Below are 20563 nucleotides of genomic sequence, written 5' to 3'. Positions count from 1 at the left end.
TTGAAGAAAACTTTTATCTCCCATTCCCACACTTCAGCCTTTCCATTGCTATTCACTAGCTGACAGCCTTTAACAACCGTCTGTAGGTCAGAGGCGGGCAATCATTTGGGACCGCAGGCCATGTAGGCAGTTCTGGAGAGCTGTCACGGACTGGTCAGCACCACCCCCCGCATCAGCACCTGCTTTGCCCCCAACAGTCTAGAGCCCATGCACCTTGCGGCTCTTCCCTGCTGCCACCACCAGCGCCCAGCAGCAGCTGAGCACATAGCCCCAGCCTTTACCCAGCTGCAGACTCACCCCAGCTGAAACAGATTAGCCAGTGCCCGTGCACACAGCCCCGATCCCAGCCTGCCCCACACCTGCTCTGGACTACCCACCCACACTGAGCAGTGGCAGAAGTGGCAGCAGCTGGACAGAAGCTGCTGCTAAGCAGTGGGGGGAAAGCAGCTGCTTTCCCCTCTCTGCTGCCAGGCTCTTCTTGCTGTGGCTGCGCAGAGCCCATACCTGGGCTGCCCTGTGGTTCCTCTCCACTGTCACCGCTGCTCTGCTGGGTGGCCTGGAGGTGGCAGTGATGGTGGGGGAGAGGAGATGCAGGGCATGGGCTCCAGGCAGCTGCAACAAGAAGGGCCTGACAGTAGCAAGGGGGAGGTGGCCGCTTTTACCCCACACCTACCAGCAGCTTCTGCCCAGCAGCTGCCACTGCTCAGCGTGAACAGGCCAGTCCAGAGCAGGCATGGGGTGGGCCAGGGTCAGGGCTGTGTGCATGGGTTCCAGGTGGTCCAGAGCTGGTCCGCTTTGGCTGGGGCAAGTCTGGAGCAGGCACAGGACGAGATGGCATTGGGGCTGTGCGCACAGGTCCCCACCAGTACCATGGGCCTTGGGCTGGCTGTAGTGGCAGCCAGAAGGAGCCACTGCTGTCTGGGCTGCCTAGCAATGCAGTCCAGCCATGGAGCCTCCCCAGCCCTGCTGTGCTCCCTGAGGGAGGCAGGACATGCCACAGGCCGGATGGTGCCTGGTCCAGGTGGGACTGAGGGACCCACCACAGGCTGGACAAATTCCCTCCACGGGCTGTATTTTGCCCACTCCTGCTCTAGATGTATAGGCCCCATTTGCTTGTTCTTTAGCACTAGAAGCAGTGACAGTACACAATAAAAGAGAGGCATAGGATGTAAAAATACAGGCAGTTTATAAAATCAAAGTGGAATTTATAAATTGTATATAACTTACAAAGTGTCACAGTGATAGAAAAACTCTTTATGGAAATAGCTTCTGAAATAGAACTGGAATACAACCTAACAAGATTAATACAAAGTCCTTCAGGTGAGCAGTCGCCTTATTTTTGTTACTCTTCCCTGCCTGAAAAACGTTCATCATTATTTTTCATTGAGACATTTAAGGTACAGTAAAGGAAAAGGAGAACAAACTAGTGGGAAAACCTCTTCCTCTGATACACCTTGCCTGAAGAGAATGAAAGCTTCTTATATAATAGGAATTAATGTATCATTTCACAAGGGAAATGCGAGTGTGAGAATATGTTACCTGAATCATATCTATTATCTGTTTTATTCTTATGTGTCTACACAAAAAATAAAGCCTGTTAATTTAAAACACAATTGCACTGACACAAAAACGGAAATATGTATTATTGGAACTTACCTAAAAATAGTATGAAAAGTTGAATGCCCTTCAACTTTGGTAAAGAATGGTAGAGAATAGTAAAGAATTCTACATAGTTAATCCATTCACCAGAAAATATGACGGAAATGGAATAGTCATGTTTTACTGTCTCTAAAAATGTGATTGTAATTTTTTTCTAAAACTTTGGATTCTTTTTAGTTGTTCATATTAATTGCATGATTCTGAAATTTTGAAAAAAATGGCTAGACCTTTCTTTGAGTATCAGTTTATTCTCAGCAGGGGTAAAATTAGGTTTTTTCCTAAATATTGCTTAGCATTGGAATCTGCATGGTCTTGGGTGCCTTCTGCAAGATGATAGCATGCACCTTGCAGGATTGAGCACTCAAGAGTTTCCAAATAATATATGGGGACCTTGTGGGAACAATTCTCACTTGTCCTCAATAAAACATGACATATAACTGATGCAAGGAGTCACAAAGGAACTGTTTATGATTCCCAATCCTGTAGCTAGCTTGGCATTGCCCTAGCTCTGACATAATTTAGAGCAGCCTCTAAGGACACACTATTCCTTCTAGCTATATTCCTAAACCAGATTGCAGTGGGTGGAATGTTTTCAGCTATGTCAGCTCTTCACTTTTCATCAGGCTTGCACACTGGCAGAATCCCTGGCTGACCCTGGTAGGCCTTGATCCTGCCAGCGCAAAAAGTTTAGTATGGGGCCATGGAAGAAGACATTCGTATGTTCCATATTGCATAGTAGGTTACTAATATATGATAACCAAAAGGATTCTAACAATATTGGTCTCGATTTGGCAATTCTTGCTTACTGAACAGTGCCTATCCTTGCCCTGACTTTAGCTTGAGTAATAGCAGAATTAGTTTCTCTGATTTAGGAAGGTCTTCAAGAAAGAATTTCAAATAGGCACAGCCAGTGTCTAATGAAACAGACTGATTTCTACCACATAAAACCAGGCCTTCAAAAGTTAATGAAATTTATAAAAAGCAACCTTATTTAAATGAGATTATGTGCATATCCATTATTTAAATACACACCAACAGAGAGTCTACTTGCAGACATGAAAAAAAAAACCCTTGTTTTACCGGAAGAAATGGCGTGTTAGTTCAACCTGGCACTGCAACATCTATATAGATAAGGTGCTTCAGTGGGGCTTTTTGACACTATCTAATAGCTGATCCAGTCAGCAATTAGATAAAAGCACCAAAACGTCCCACTAAAGTGCCCAATCTATACAGACGCTACAGAGCCAGGTCAAAGTAACGCCCTGCCTCTTCTGGACATATGCTGGGCTCAGCGCAGGAGCACGCCAAATTTAAAGTAAAGCACATTTTTTTTTTGTTTTCATGTCTGTAATTTTGTGGTTTTAACCCATGGAACCAGGAATAGTCTCACTAACATATTTCACTTTAGCAAAACAAAAGGGGAAAAGATTACATTTCAGGGAGTATTGTATATCCATATTTTCTAAGTGCAGACACATCCTCAACTGATTTTCCCACCCTAATTCTACTTGAGAATTAAAGTGAAAGCAGGCAAATCAATGAGGGGTATGATCAATGAGTGACCTAATGTGTTATATTATTTTGTTCAATTAAAGTTCTTTTAGACAACTTAATCTAGGTAACTGACAGTTGAAAGAGAAGCACAAATCTAATAAAGCATCAACTAATGTTCTGCACTGAAGCAGCTACCACTGCACCTATCCCCACGTTAAAATATTTTCTTCAATGTGCATAACGTATGCATGGTCTGCATTTGTTATTCAAATTATGAAGTTTAGGCTCCTGGCATAATACCTAAGATGCTATTAGTCTGTTAACCCCATCTTAAATAGTAACCCAGGCACACACATAGGGAATTAATGGTGCCACAAAAGGGAAACCAGCCATAAAAATATTACCCAAAATATGCGTAATATTTTTGTGGCTGGTTTCCATCACACCTTAAATAGAATGTGCAGCAGGGTTTGGACCACAAAGGGCCCCAGGCCCAGTGCTGGCCCCAGTGGCTGACAGTCAGCTGATTTGGGGCTTAAATCAGCCGCTTGTCAGCTGGCTCTGGGGACTGCACCAGGGCTGGTTCAAACACTTGCGGAGTCCCAGAGCCAGCCATCATGATTGCTTTCAACTCAACAGCACCCAGGATTCTGGAATCATGATCCTGGGCTCTCCCTGCACTGGCAAGTAGGCACTGGGCTCCCCCTGCATTGACATGTGTGGGATCTGATCTCCAATTCCAGAATTTTGTTAGAAGCCTTAATGACTGTGTGGTTGAAATACAGAACTATTCTGAACAACCCCATGAAATTAGGAGAAAAGGGAAAAAAGCTGCTCTGTTGGCCAAAAATATTCAATGTCATTATTTAAAAAAATAAATATGCTCTAAAATTCTGTGTAAACTTATAAAAAGAGTTGAAGAGCTCTAGAATTAGAAAGAGAAGATCTGAGTATGTATTAGTAAGTTCTTGGTTCTAATTTCTTGCTGATATTGTATTCTGAAGAGTATAAGAACATACTTTCCAGAATATTTGATATAACACTACAGGTCTTCAGTTATTTTCAATAAACAGCTAACAGCCCTCTTTATTTTCTTTCTCTACAGGTATTCCCAGTATTTCCAGTATTGGTAGTAAGTAGTTAAAACTGGATCCAGAATAGTTTTGTTTGGTTGTTGCACTTCTCAGATCTGTTTTCCTATGATCCATTTCTGCCATAGAAAACGTTTCACTGAAATGTACTTTACAATGAAGAGGACTATTTTATTGACTTTCCTGTGCTACATTTCCATATTAAGTGATTAAACAGAATATGTTGTGCAGCTCATGACAGCACATCTGACTGCAAACATGGATTTCCTGATCAGTTATGATCAGCAAATGAAAGTCTTACAAATTAGAGAATCAGGGTGACATTCAACTGAAAAATATTTGCCAAGTATGTTTTTCAAAACCCCAAATGTTGTTAGTTACTGAGAAGTGCACTACCATTATGTGCTTATATTCAAATAAGTAAACAAGAACAGAAAATATATCAATTTATATATGTATGATCTATTGAATATAATGATGCCATAGGATCTTTCCAGTGGGCCTCAGAACTGGGCTTCATGGAGCAGAAAAACAGAACTATGTTATTTTTTTTAAAATAATTGGTTATTTTCGAACCCCCAACAAAACATTAAATAAAACTCACAAACTGTAATCTTGTCATTTTATGAACTCAAGGATTATTTTTAAAAAGAACAATATAGGAAGTAGGATGAAAAATAATAGCATGATCTTTGAGTCAAAACACCCTACAGCTGAGAAATGCAGTCATGGAATGATAGCTGATTAGAAACAATGCACAGAAGTAAAAAATGTATCATGCTGTTTCTGGGTGAAAGAATGTTCCCCATGGTCTCTGCTTTACTGACTATAAGTGCAGGTTCAGTGGTACATAGCACTATCACAGTTTAAACAGTGGTGAAAGATTTGCAATACCTGATATCCAGCTGAAAAGCAATACTTTTGACAATTTGAATAAAACAACTGTCTTGCTTCTTATAAATGCATGGTCAGGTCTTTCAATTTATAAATCAGCTCAGTTTACTTAAGCTCATGAATAGACTTAGGCACTGATTTGTTAAGCTCTAAACAGCATCAAAACTAGCCTCTTTGTAAATGGGAAGTGTGTTTCACATCCATTTAGTTACCAGCTTAATGCTACAGCATGTTTTGCAGCCTTAAAAAGCAAAACAACATCAATGATAACAACTTGCAAATGAAAGCTTTCAGTTTTAATAGTCTAATTTTTCTGCTTTAGTATCTCCCTCGACATTTGCCTAACTGCAAATGCACAGTGATATGCTACGTTCTAAACCTTGACAATTGCATTTACACATATACTTTATGCCCAAAAAAGAAATTAAATGAAAGCCAGTAAAGAGAGACTATTGAAACTATTGTTCTCTGAAATGCTACTATTATAACTAAGAAATGGATAAATGGGAAAATAGCTCTTTGGAGTTTGTTTGTGCTGTGGTTTGTCAGTACTCTATTGCATGGACTATACAATTGTAATTTTCACTTTACACTCCATAAAACCCTCACCACATTCACCATCTCTGAGCATCAGCAGATGTTGGCCTTTGAATACTTAATAGGGAAACTCAAATATTTTCAATCAATGGTGACCTGAAAGGATGCATTGTTGACCTCTTTGAATGTTTGTAAATTTCTACACTGAAGTGATTGATATCATTCCCCCATTAACAATTGACAAAAGTCTGTTTAGCGTCCCTTGGAAAATCCAATACTTTTTGCAAGTCTATGCATTGTCTGGTACAAACTCCTTTGGGGCAGGGTTCAAAAATATCCCAGTCCTTGAGGAAAGAACAGAGTATGAATACTGCCTTGTGAATACAAGCAAGAGATAATGACTATGCTGCTTGCCCCTTCCCCCATCCTCTTTTTTTTTTTAAGTAGCTGTGGAAAAAAGTTGCAGCTCACTGGCACAATTTTCTAAAGTTTTTTTATATACAATAGAAATAGCAGAATTGTCTTTACACAATAGAGATCCATTGACTCCTCTTGGTCGTATTCTATTATGTAACTATATTTTAGGAGAATTACAATCAATATGTAAAAGCAAATGATGAATTAGTTGCCGCTGCTTTAATGGATTCTGCATGATTTCTTCTTTTGTCTCTGCTAATACAGTGTTTGTGTTCATATCAGCAGAGTTCTTACCCCTTCTTGGGACAAGAAATTATTCTGAGGTGCTGCAATTTTTTGCCTGCTAGTGAACACTGAGCTGGAGGCATGGTCTTTTGTATGCTTCAAGCTTTTCTCAGTTTAGCATGAAAAAAAATGAACACTAAACTGCCAGCATACAAAGAAGATGCTATTGCAACAGGTGTTCATGTAACACCCAGAAGACTCTTATAATCAAAGCATGCCTAAAGAAAAATAATATCTATATACATTTACATATATGTATAATTCTTTATTCTTTTTGATCTCAAAGGATCTTTTATTAAAGCAGCACATCATTAAAGTTTAAACACAAAGAAAGAATGGTCATTAAGTAAACATCCTTTCTGATCATCTACCAAAAAAAATAAAATAAATTAAACTAGAGCTTTCCCATTAAGGTCATTTGTACCTGCTGTTGTCTGTCAATTAAATGATAGGTTCTTTGATCATTTCCAGCCTACTTGATTCCAGTGCTGCTCTTCAGCATTTTTCAGACATGTCTGGAAAAATACTGGGGAAATTGCTAGCAATTAATGAGTCCCAAAACAAATTTGATATTATGTAGATTTTATGATTAGTTATGCTTTCAACTTGTATGTTGATATTGTATAAAATACATTACTTTATAGTAATTGTGCCGGTGTTTTAGGTGAATAAATCAGGATGTACATTACTGTGACCAGGTATCAAAAGTTATTAGTGTTTTCTTGTATACTTTATTAAAAAAATAATCTTCTAACCTATATCTTCTGATTTATTCCTATAAAGCACAATTTCACTGATTGTGCTAAACAGTTTGTTATAAAGGATATAATTAGATATGAGATAGTACTGATGTGAGGTGCAAATAGCTTTGTGTGGGTGATTATCACCTCTGACAGCCTGTTGGTGGCAGATGAGTCAGAGTTTAGAGAGAGATCCATATATTGAGGTGCAAGATGCTATTGAGATAATCAGATGGTATTTGTGTTTTACTTTGGACTTACTTATTTTGTGTCAATATCAAATAAACAGAAATCTCTCTTAGAATAATAAATAATGCAAACACAGAAGTAAAAAAAAATTACTATTGTTTCACTGCCGTACTATTAATATGTAGGTCTCAACTTTAAAAGATCCAGTAGGTGTTTTTCAGTGTTGCTAGTAGTGTTAGGCTGAGCAGTTTTTTAGTTGTCTCATAAGCTCCTTAGAGAAGTTTGAACATGATGAATCTGTTTCCCATGGTCTTTTTTCAAAAAACTCAAATTTCTATTTCCCTGTTATTTACACCTCTGCACATTACAAGTCTGAGCCTGCAGCAATGAAGTGACTGCATGTTTTGTCCTTAACTGTAACCATTGCAAAAGTGAGCTGTCTATACTGCCAAATTCTCACAATGACTGGACACATGCAATACCCACTTACCTCAATAGGGTATATAGTTTCATTCCCAAGTTCAGAATTTGGCCTTTGTTTATTCATCTTTCTCTAATGTGATTTGAGTTGACCTATTACTGTATAAAGAAAAACTTTCCTAGGAAGATACAATATCCTGCCAAGAAATGTCTGAGATGATTTTACTCCTTGAAAACTGTTAATGTCATCTTGAGCCTGTATGGATGTTGTTTTCAGCAACATATACAGGTTCAGGTTTGGTGTGATGCAAACCTGGATCATGATTAGAATACAAGGTTTAATTCTTTTCTTATCAAAAGTGATTATTAATTATCTGTAATATCAAGAGAAACAGTATTTGCCTGCCGCCACACTTTGTTTTAGTATTTTTTTAATCTGAAAATACATGTATTTTGACTTTTCCTTTACCTAATCAAGTTTTCTATTTATTCATATAAATAGAAGTATATATATATTAAATTATGTTTTCTATAATATATTTAATATACTTATATTTTATATAATATCATGTATTAAACCATATAATAAAATCACTGTGCTAGGAAAACATTCTGATAAATTATGCAAAATATTACAGTAACCTGAACTACTAATCTGGAAGAAAACCTAATATCCCATGTAATGAGTTTTTATACCATTTCATCACAAATCTACTTCAACTAGGATTTCACATTTTTTTGCAACCTGCAGCACTTCCTGAAATGAATGAGTTGTGAGACTGAGCTAGCCTCTTAGTTCTGAAGGTGAAGATGTCTGGTTAGTGTGACACATTGCAGAAGGTAAAATTAATTACCAGAATTAATCTTTTTATAAGATCCACCAATTTTAACAAATATGAAAAGTTATTTCCCCCAGTTAGTTAAATGCAGCCAGTGGCATTTTAATATTGTTGCTCATCTGCTGTTTTGATGAACAGTCTCCATCACCAGCTAGTTTTGAAACTACCTTGTCAGTAAGATTCCTTTGGCAGCACTTTTTACCTGACTACAGCATAAGAGGGAATTGCATTCTTGATTTTGTTTTAATTGCTAATGAGACATAAGATATCAAATGATAGGACATTGGAGAAAGTATGAGAAAGTCAGCAAACATTTAAGCTGTGTCATAGTAGCTATTCAGTGCTGGTTGTCCTGACAATTTCAACTACAGATCCTCAGAAAATTTATACCTTTGGGCCCAGAGCCTGAGGCTGGAGGCACTGGTCGCCTGATCAGAGCTCCCACCTGAGGGAGCACAATGAGCTCCCCCAGCTGGGGGCCTGGATCAGCTGACAGAGATCCCAGCTGCAGGGGCACAGGGACCCTCTGATCACTGATGGGACTCCCAGTTGTAGGGGTAACCATGCAGCCCTGCAGCTGGAACCCCATCAGTGATCAGAGCTCCCAGCCATGGGGTGCACCACACGCTCCCAAAGCTGGGAGCCCATCAGTGACTGGAGCTCTCAGTCATGGGGGCACACCATGTAAGCCCCAACCCCATCAGCTAGTCAGGTCTCTCAGGGGCGCGTCAGTGATCGGAGCTCCCAATCATGCAGGCACACCACGGGCTCCCACAGCTAGGAACTCCATTAGCTGGTTGGAGCTTTCAGCTCCATGGGAGCAAAGGTTGCTGATGCAGGGTGAGCTGGGAATCATGATCCTCAGTTCCCCCTGCACTGACAATATGGCATGATGGGATCTGATGGTTGATCCCACAGTTGTGCCTCCTGCCACGCATGTGTGGCATGGCAGGGAGTGCAATTTTGGGGATCCTACATTAGATCCCCTTGCACTTTCTTTTTAACATGTGGCAACGCCAGAGCCAACCTGGTGCAGGGTTGTGCCCCAATCCCATGTGCCCTAGGCCCGAAGAAGCTGCCGCCACCATCAGCAACAGCCACATCTGGGGTGGGGGGAGGGTAGCAACCAACTGGATGTGAAGCCGGTAGCGGCGCAGTCTCTGCGGCCACTCCGCCCAGCTTCATGGGGCCCCCAAAGCTTGGGACCCAGGACAGTCACCCTGATTCACACACACACACCCCCTGGACAGCTCTGGGCAGCAGCCTAATATATAAGGTCTTTGGGCACTTATAAATGTGCTCTGCAATGGGGAGAGGGGCATTTTAATTAGAGCAGCTTTCAGGAGCCTCTTTAATTAAAACACCCACGATGTCTCATGTATTCAGCGTCTCACATTTCAAAATGGTGGTGGGGGCACTTTAACTAAAGCTCATTCGACAAGCTCTAAAGCACCCCTGCTGCCATTTCGAAATGCTGGGAAACTGAATACACGAGACACTGCAGTACGCTGAAGCATTCTGATTAGGAAGCTCCCACAGACTGATTAATCCAGTCTGCTCTGATGAATTCTAATCAGAATACAGCCGAGCACATGTAAAAGTGCCTTTTGATACTAAATCAGTTTTAACAGCTCTTTAATGGAACAGTAAGAAAATATGAAAACAGAATATTTCCCTTCTCCACTGGGAAGTTCTTTCCCTTAAAAAAGTATTTGACTCTACCCTGTATTCATATAATTACTCACTAGTGGAGATAGTAAATAGGTCATCATGTTTCTTTAGTTTAAAGGACCAACCAGTCTGCTTGTTAAAAACAGTGGATTTTTAAGACAACTCCGCAGGTGGATCACTGGGTTCTTTTGAAGACACTTATAAAAAAAGATGTCTGGCTTGTTTTGTCTTGTATGAGAATTAACAGATAACAAAATCACTAATCCCAATCAAATTTCCACCAACAGTTGCAAAAACTGTTATGACTAGCAGGCTAAATAAAAAAATCTCATCTCTACCGTTATGCCAAAGTCCCATATTTTTTACAAAGGAACAAGTATGAAAAACTTATATTAACTAAAAAAAGAAGTTCAGCTAGCCATGGCCAACATTTTTTTTAAATAGCAATTTTTATATTGATCTTTTCTTAAATATCATTCTTTCAAATATATTAAACAAAATGGGAGATTTGGTCTCATTTTATGGAAATCCCTGCCTTTTTTGCCTAGACTCTATTGTGCTATTAATTAACCTGTAATAAAATCAAAATCATCCCAAAAGTAAACTTGTATGTAGTAATCATATCATAGCTTAACGAGAGACATATAGTGAAAAAGAAATATTGTACTTTTAATAGTATGCTTCCAGGGAGTGGTGATAAAATATCACCTGATCAAATTATGCTCATTCATCTTAGCAATTCTTATGCAAATACTGCACTGACTTCAGTAGGAATGACGTACTTTTATTTTTTTTAAGTACATCAGCAGGAAGGAGCCCCAGTCTTGATCAAGATCTAGTTTTTTTAGACACACATGAAGAGATAGTCCATGTACTGTATATTCTTGTAGTCTAAATCGGTAATTGTCAACCAAAGTGTTGTGGCACCCTGGGGTGCTATGAGATCCTTTTAAAGGTGCTGTGGGGTACTATACAATATTAGCACTATTTGTTAGGTGTGCAGACACCTACTACACATGATTCACAAGACAAACCCAGAGGTTTAAAATAGGAATCCATAGTGTCAAAAACATTCTGACCTGTTGTGCTCTGAGTTCTTTATAATAAAAGAACTGTTCTGAATACACTGGTATTTTCTGAGGTGTGCCTTGACCCTAAAAAAGGTTGAGAACCACTGGTCAAAATAGAAAACAACAAGAGCAAGCCTTAGGGTGCCTGTAGACGTGCGGGGGGGGGTGCTCCAACATGCTGTAATTACAGTGTGTCAAGGCACATTCAGTTGAGTCTGCTGGAGCGTGCTAATTAATGTGCCTCCAGCAGCCTCCGCACCTCATGTATCAGCGTCCCCGTACTTCAAAATAGCAGTGGGGGCGCTTTAAATAAAGCTCGTTTGATGTGCTTTAGTTCAAGTGCCCCTAAAGTCATTTTGAAGCACAGGGATGGTGATACACGAGATGCTGCTCTTGGAACTGCTCTAATTAAAGCACCCTCCACCCCTGGAGCACATGTAAAATTGCTCAGATATTTACTACCATTTGGAAGGAAATCAGGGGTGTCAAACATGCAGCCTACGGGCCAAATCTGGCACATGAAGCCATACCATTTGCCCCCCAGTATTGCCTGTGCTTTTCAGACTAACCCACAGGCAGCATGCAGAGCATGCCAGATGGCCCCATGAGCTACATGGGATGCCCATCCAACTCACATGGCAGCAACAGAGCAGCCACCATGAACAGGATAGCCTCAGAGCAGATGCCTTCCTCTCCGGGACTGTACTGCAGATGGCAGCCGGTCTTGGGCTCCTGGGACATGCTGCACAGTCCTGTGGCAGTACAGCTCTGGGACTGTGCTGCACAGCTGCATGGTGGTGGCAGTTCTGAGGCTGTGCTGTCCTGCCTAGTGGCAGCAGCAACTCCAGCTCCTGAGTCATGCAGAACAGCCCTTTATCAGCCCTGCCTTCAAGGCTGTGCAGGATAGCCCCACAGCGGCAGCAGCTCCAGGGCTGTGCTGCATAGCCTTGGAGTGGCTGGAGTAGAATGCAAGGCCAGTCTGAGAGTCCCTTCTGGCTCAGGACAAGCCCTGTGCCACTCATCCAGCTGTGGGGCCAGTGGAGTTTGACACTGTTTTAAATGAAATATTCAATTTACTTTAATCTCTTCAATACCTCATACCTTTTTATTTAAAAAAGAGCTGTTTGAAAGTTTAAGGCCTACACATGATGCATGGTTAAGACTCACAAACTAAGGTATATAACCTACTAGTGGGCCCAGATTCTGATTTCCAAAAGCCATTTGATACATATTTCACCCTTTTTTTAACAAAGAGGCCAATGAAGTGGTGATACACTTGTTAAGCACCATGCAGTAGTTTTTCCTTGCTACCTGAGCAAGAGATGTTCCAGGAATGCTTTGTCTATATGTAATTGGATTTGATACAATATTAACCAGCAGTGTAGAAATCATGTTATTTTCAAAATACACTTAAGATATATTGTCTGCTAAACTACCTGTACCACACTTCTCTACCCTTAAAAGTGCCTTTAGTACTGAACATTTAAAATGTGGCAAAAAGTACATATGACACTTCAATTCCAGAATAGTAGTAACCATCATCCGTAATAATTACTCCAGCATTTATTAGTATCTGGTGAAATAGATTGTTACATACAAAAGCTTATACGCCTCCAAAATAGTTAGTCTCTAAAGTGCTGGCCTACCCTGCCTTTCACCATGGTATAATTATTCTGAATTATTCTGAAGAATTCTGAAATAAAGTGCCTTTTATTCTGGAATGCAACATCCACACAAGGAGCTACTCTGGAATAGCTGCTCTGGAATAGCTTACTCTGCAATAAGTATTCTAGTTTGTTTCCTCATGTAGAAAAGGTCTTGCTGGCATCAGCTCAAGAAGAGAGAGATTTTTTTGCAAATTACTGCCAATAAATTACTATTAAATGCCCCACCCCGTATAAAGGAATTTACTGGTGTCTCTACAAAGGATGATGTATCTGCTCCAATAGCTAGATTTCAGGATTATTCTCCAAAAGGGCCCTTTGATGACTCAAAAGCTTTTAGACCATTCAGGTAAGAGATAACTTAATTACACAGGAAAATGCACAATTACAGGACGGTAGCCATAGTGTATACTGACAAAAGATAGAATAAAATACATAACAAAATGATCTTGCAGGATTAAAAGCTTAAATTGTAGAATTTATTTCCATGTATTTAAATATACACAAGATAGGACAACTTAGATGTCAGTGGTCTAACTACCAGAGGCTGTGCCCTGGGTGGCAGTGGTAGCAGCTGGTCCAGCAGCAACAGCTGCTGCCGTTTGGATGCCCCCTCTTAAGTGGCCGTTTGGGGCACACGTATGTCTTTGGCAGCAGCAACAGCTACAGTTTGTGCACTGCCTCCAAGTGGGCATCTGGGGCCAGGCCACAGATGCCTACCCCTCATTACAGTACTGACTTCTATAATCACATACTATTGGCCAATGAATACCAAAACCAGTACAACTAAACATTTTTTATGCTAATGTTAGAATTCTCACAACTGTGTGGATATTCTATTCCAGAATAAAGCACACTTTATTTCATAATTATACCAGATGATAGGGGTGAGAGTCTATAGTCTTTTGAGGTGTGAGTCTTACAAAGAACAATGAAAATTATAGCCAAAAAAATGGAAAAATTTTGCCTTGAGTACAAACAGTTTCACTTCTAATGAAACTGAAAATCATGGGGGCTATTTGTTCCTTAAATAAATTGAAATGTAAAAAATAAAACCTCTCTTCTCTTCACTGTGCAGCGAACAAACAAGATTCTCTTAAAAGTGAAAGAAAGATCTCTGAGTAGAAAAACTGAATCTGTTGGTACATCAGTTACATGACCAAATAGCTCAGGCACAAAAGAGCTGCCCACTTTGGGTACTTCCACTTACAAGCTTGGTAGGCTCCAAGCACATTAACACTATTCAAAATTATTTCATCGTTGTCAGAAAAGATGACAAAAGAAGCTTCAGTACAAATATTCTTTTCTTTTGAGCAGACTCATCTCACTATAAATTAATTTGAAAGGTCAAGGGAGTTTTTACGCTGATTCGCCTCCTATGTACTAGACATAGTTTAAATAGGTTTTCTGAGGCAAGCTTTCATAATCTAAAAAAAGCTTGAATTCTAACATCCTGTACTTCTGTTAGCAAGATTTCTGAGAAAAATGTAAAAGACGTTGAGCTCTTGTCATGTGATCAGTAATTTCAAAGTAAGAATTTCTCTGATTATTGGGATAGGTCCTAGAATTTATTCACTTGTAGATATTCAGTAGGGTTAGTCTTAAATGATTTACATAGTTTTGCTGGAATATGCTGCGTTAGTGCTGGTAATGGGTCATTTCAGTTCATGGCTACCTATGATGCCGTTTCCTGTATGGAATGTAAGTTTAGTCATTCTAAATGGATAAGAGAGTGAAAGGGTTGAGTGATATCCAGACAGTGAGCAAGACAGGGAATGCTTCTCTTTGCTCAGAGCTCATGATTTTAACATAGAGTGTGCCTATTTCACAGTCCCTTAAGATCTTTAGATTAATTAGAAGTGATTCAAAAAAAGCCTGGCTGGAAATAGACATCATATTTGACATGGTCTTGATTGTCATGAGGTTTCACTTGAATCAAGATAGGAGAAACACAGTCATTTACACACATCATCCTTCCAAGTTGCATTGCTGCTCCTCCATCAGTAGGTTGCTGGGAAGACCACATGTCTTGACCAGTTTGTCCTGGGAATGACCCAATATCACCTTACAGATGTATACCACAATACTCCAGGACAAAGTTATTTTATCCCGCATGCTTTAGCAGGACTTGAAGCAGGATGATGGATTGTACACCTGTAAGGTCATAGGACAAAACACTTTCTCCCAGGACAAATGCAACTTACAGCCATAGTTTTGGTGAAAAGTATAAGGAAATCATTTATTCCTTTGGATTTGAAGGAACTTTACCAAAGACAGATCAGTCAGTATTTTAAAAAAAGAAAATCTGGTCTCAGAGGTACATGGAATTTTATTCCATCTTTTATCATGTCCTGTAGTGATCACTCTGCTTCAGGTCTTAGATACCCTTTATCATACCCATTCACTCTTGCATCCTCCCTTGTCCATTGGCTACATCCAGGAACTTCGTATATGAAAGAATTGGTGGATCTGATCAAAAGCATATACTCATTCCAGACAACTTGTTCATAAATCTTTTCCATTGTTCTAGCCATCCAGGAAGCAAAACAAGATGCAGTAGATATGGTTTAATTAGCCACAACATTGTCTACTCAGTTGGAAAAATGCCAAACAATAAATCATATACTGCAAGTAATCATTCTTTCCTTAATCATTTCTGCATATTTGAGATGAATGAGCCTTCCAGCCAGGCTCCAGCCCTTGCTGTGATTCCACCACTCTCTTCTGATAGGGCTATAGGGGTGATAATTGCACACACATAAGGGCTAGGAGGATACAGGTGAAAATAGAGGTCGTGTTCATTCTACATCACGTGATAGAAGCCCCAGCCTCCCTTTTCTCAGCTTCCTTGAGAGCCTTTTCTTAAGCCAGTTTCCAGCTTCAGTTTATTATGGAACTAGGCTCCAATGGAACAAATTTATTATGGCCCCTTCACATCTTCTAAATTTAACCTAACCTTGCCTACCCAGCTGAATCTCTATGAAGAAGGCAAAGAAACTAAACCTGCCTCTGCCAGTCTGGGAGTGAGGGAAATATTCCTTCTCAGCTCCAAATAAAAGGCAGCAACATGTGCAGCAACCCTAGCATATCATAAACCCAACTCTGCTTTATACAACATGCCTGAGAGTATGTGAGCTGCTGAATAGCAGGGTGAGAGGTTATGAGTCAAAAGAGCAGAGTATAAATTCTGTCTCCCAAACCAGAGCCCAAAGATGACCTGCCTCTGCACCTCCTAACGAGGGTATATCCCTTAGCCCCTACATAGCCAGAAGGGAGCGGGCAGTAAGATACCATGATTCATTTTCTATTTGCTGGATAGACAAAACCTCTTCACGTATAGAGTAGAGGGAGCACATTATCCCATAACTTTAAGAAAAAATGTATTATTTCTGTTTATTTATGAGTAAATCACACTGTACAATACACTGACGAGGCAATGGGAAATAGATACAATATACAAAGATGCAAGATAAAAGGAAACACACTCTCCTAGTAAATATAACTTGCTTATAGCAGAAAATTAACTCAGTCTCAGTGCTTGTCATTCTAACGTCTCCAAAATTCATGTTCCGGTGAGAAATTTGCATTTGTCTGATATTGTCATCTTACTTCCCAATGTTATGTTTAATATAAAACTATGAACAATAAGGGCATATGCTTGTTAGAACTTCTCACATCTAACATTTATCTTGCATTTATTTATATAAATATATACATTTATTTATATAAGCACACATCTTTATACCCTTAATATTTAAAATGATGAAATACAAATTGCTACATGCACACGCAGTAGTTAACGTCCATTCACTGTTTTGGGAATCATCAATTGCTTGTTCTTGTTGAGTGTGGGAGTCCTGTACTGTTCAAGTGCATCAAAGACGAGTCCAGTAGCAGATGTTTGTGGTTTATGTATTTGTCCATACACTTGTCTGTTTAGAACAGTATCACAGATGAAAATAACATCCTAATTTTTCCTGATGCATGCAGATCCTCCAAAGTTTGATAGGATATGGCCGAATATTTCTTCCCTTGAGGTTGCTAAACCAAATCAAGGTAGGATTCTGTAAAATTCCTACTGATCTAAAATGACTTAAATTGCTTTCATAAAACCCCACTTGTGAATGACAATAACAATACTAATTCATCTAGTTTTTCTCTTGGTACTAAGAGATGTTATTCTGTCAGAAACAATTTGTGGAAAGTTATCATAAAATAAATCCTTGCATGGAAAGGGTTTCTTTGTGCACTGGAAACCCTGTAGCCAAAAAAAAATGGAAAAGCAGGCACCAAAGTTGTAAGCAATCTTCTAGATTAAATTGAATGCATCTTCCCAGAGAAACCCAAAATTGTACAGACATCACAGTTTGCATGATGAGTAAGTGTCAAGATCTTGGAGTGCCAGAGATTTCCATTGTCTACATTAAATCCATTTCTTCATGTTTCTCTTCCACTTTGTTTTCTTAAGTAAAATGAATGTTATTTTTGCTTGTATTCAGAACTCAGCTGAATAGAGCAAGACAGTTCTGTGGGGCTTGCAGAAGCATAGTTTCCTGGAATTCCTTTTAACAATTGCATATACTGTATTTTTCAGAATCTGTTTTTCTCCATTTTTAGCATGTCAGGTCACAGAAGAGCTGTTTCTAGTAGTATTCTTTGTGCTTTATAAGTTACATTTCCTCTAGTATTCACAGCAATTTCTCTGGAATCTCTAGTGCAATTTTTCTACGTCTAAATTCCAAGGGCACAAAAAATAATTATTGACAGACAGTGGCATGATGATTACTGCAGAAAGGGATAGAGAGATTTTCCAGGATGCGTAATAAAATATAAATTAAAATGCAGTGTAATTTGTGTTCATACTAGTTTCTATTCTACAAATAGCAATGAATCAGATATAAAACCCTTCATTATTTAACATGAAATTCCCTTGACTTGCGCCCTTTCCCTGTTGTCCCATCCCTCCTCCTCACCCCCCCCCCCAAAAAAAATATTGCAAAACTCTGGCCTACAGCTTCCTATGGTTTTATACACAAGATTTTTTTTTTCCACTCTAATGAATACAGATGGAGGAGGAAATGAGCAAAAAGGGGGATCCAGGAAATAGCTGCTAAGCTAAATAAGTGTATTAGCAATTTTTTCTGAAGTTAGATTGAAAGGACTGCAGTATTACTCTGGAATCATACTGATGAAATTGAGACTATTCCAGATGTTTATATTACTAACAAACAGAATCATCATAATCAACTATGTCATGTTATATTTCCTAGGCATCTCCGTCTGCTCCTTGTGACCTGCTTTCCATAAGGGTTAACAGTATATTTTAGTTTACATTAATTACATACTTTATAAATTAAACATTTTCAATGGATTTCATACTTTAACAAATTATACTAAAAGGGATCTAAAATTTAACATCACTTCACAGTGCATCTTTAACATTGTAAGATTATGTGTTGTTCCATCCAAAAACACATCATTAATTTAGCTTTTACCTTTTATGAGAGAACATGAAACACACAATACTTCAAAGATTTTGTGTTTGAGATAACATATTTGCAGCATATTGTAATGGAATTTAATATTTATCAGAACTAAATACTTGAGTCATGTATTTGAAGTATAGCATTATAAGACCCTTATTACAGCACTCAGCCTTTCTTTGAATATTATTTTATCAGCATACTTTTCTTTTTTGCAAAGTTAGGACAGAACACATGAACATAAATTTCATAAGGCCACCGTTGTTCTTTCTATATAGTGAGCAATCATGGGTTTAAGAGGTAACATCTAAACCGGAGCCAATTAAGAACGAAGAAGAGAGTTATAAGACACTTTCTCCATTCTGTCTTTAAGACATTTCACATTATCATCTCTGATATCTAAACCATTGACAGTGTTTCACCCATTTTCATCTCAATACCAATTTTTACTTTCAGAATAAGCCTGTTAAGCTAATTAAAATTTAGTGATTTGTGTTTCCTTTTTTAAGCTTTTGATTTGTTCTTGTATGATACCTTTCTAATTTACTGTTCATTTTTTTAAACCTATCCAGTTGCTCCCAAATTAGCTTTGTCAACTGTTTCTTCTGTTCAAGTTGCAAACCACAAGAGAGGTAGGAATTCTTGGATTCATACAGTGATCTCATAGTGTTATGTGTTGTGAAAACATTGCACTGTATGAATCTAGAATATCTGTGAAGTGTACCTATTAGCTTATTGCTGAGACATGTTTGTTGACAAAAATAGACGCTTTCAGTATCACAGAGAACAAAGCCATAGCAAAGAGTAGAAAAAATATTCTTCCTATTCCGCTTATATATAACATAGTGAAGTATTGTTTTTAAGGAATTAAATGTGAATACATATATGCCAGCTCATGTTGTTGTTTAGAAAACTAGTATGTTTTATTTTTGTCACTAATTTACATAGACTATAAAATGAGGATACATAAACCAACTAGTTGAGGGCAGGCAATACGTAAAGGTTCATTTGTCTGTATCCTAAGTCTTCTATCTGTTCCACTGTAACTATGCCATACATCTTTATTTTGCTTTAATGCTGAATACATTTCATTTATAGGCATGCATTGTATTACACTTGACCTGATATTTCAATGTTTTTATAAAAAGAGTGGAATTATATTGGCATATTGAAAGGTTATCATTATTGCTTTAATGACTTACCGACAAGCTTTGGCAGCTACATGTCATTCACAGTCTGATGTCTGTCAGAAAAAAATTCCCATTTGTTTTTCCCTCATCTGTGTATCTCTATAGAGTATATATAAAAGATGTATAGTTTTCCATGCTTCTTGTTGTCACTACCTCATTATTCATGAAATTTAAGTTGATAAGGTATAGGTTTATTAACAAAAAATTGAACTTAGTTTGACCTGTTCAATGAAACTGATGATAATGAGCCATACTGTTTGTTATGAAACAAGTTATTGCTAAGGTTACACTGAAAATCTAATTTGTTTGCCTTCTGCTTGTATAGGTGAGGACAAGGGAAGGAGATGAGTCAGGAAACGAAAAAAAAACCCCAAGACTAATCATTTTAGGTCTCTTTTAAATCCCTTTCCTTGAAATAATTTTATAGTTTTTAAATTAAAATCTGGAACCAAGAGGTGTCTCAAGCATCACCCAATGAATGTCTTTGTTTCAAATTTTTGGTTCTCTTTCATATACTTTTATAATTGTTTCATGTGACAGTTTCACTGGTCATGTATCAAAGTCTGAGCAGGACCTGTCATTTAAAAAATGTGAATGCACACAGGCATTTTCTCATAGTAAAGTGAGAGAAATATGAGAATAAAATGATCAATGTTTGACATTATTTTTATGTCTCCTTTAAAATGCAATTATAACCTTGAGTTTTACAATTTTGGATGGATTATCTCCATCAAATGGTTTCATTGGAAAACAAATCTAATAGTTCATCAACCCCAACCCTCTGCATCTTGGCAAGGGATTTGACAATTCCTGAATCATTCAGAGAGATGATTATCAAAGCTAGCCTTGGGTATCTTTGCCGTCCTTTTCTCAACATTAAACATACCCAGCTATCTTAACCTTTCCTCTGAGCTTTAATT

General features: G+C 38.6%; 1 protein-coding gene across 5 annotated transcripts in view; it reads left to right on the top strand.

The window, feature by feature from the left end:
• Positions 1-20563, top strand: part of NTNG1 (netrin G1) — a 290497-nt gene that overhangs the window by 215800 nt on the left and 54134 nt on the right. For 3 of the 5 annotated variants that reach the window (XM_014602090.3, XM_014602089.3, XM_059728448.1), the window contains exons 5-6: positions 4259-4285; positions 16961-17026. In XM_014602090.3, coding sequence (XP_014457576.1) covers positions 4259-4285; positions 16961-17026 — 93 coding nt within the window. The remainder of the gene's footprint in view (positions 1-4258; positions 4286-16960; positions 17027-20563) is intronic. The other 2 variants (XM_019479362.2, XM_006276677.4) reach the window with 1 other exon arrangement.

This window comes from Alligator mississippiensis, chromosome 5 (genome assembly GCF_030867095.1).
Source record: "Alligator mississippiensis isolate rAllMis1 chromosome 5, rAllMis1, whole genome shotgun sequence".
NCBI lineage: Eukaryota > Metazoa > Chordata > Crocodylia > Alligatoridae > Alligator > Alligator mississippiensis.
The sequence above is the reverse complement of the archived record's forward strand: the minus strand, read 5'-3'. Positions and strand labels throughout refer to the sequence as shown.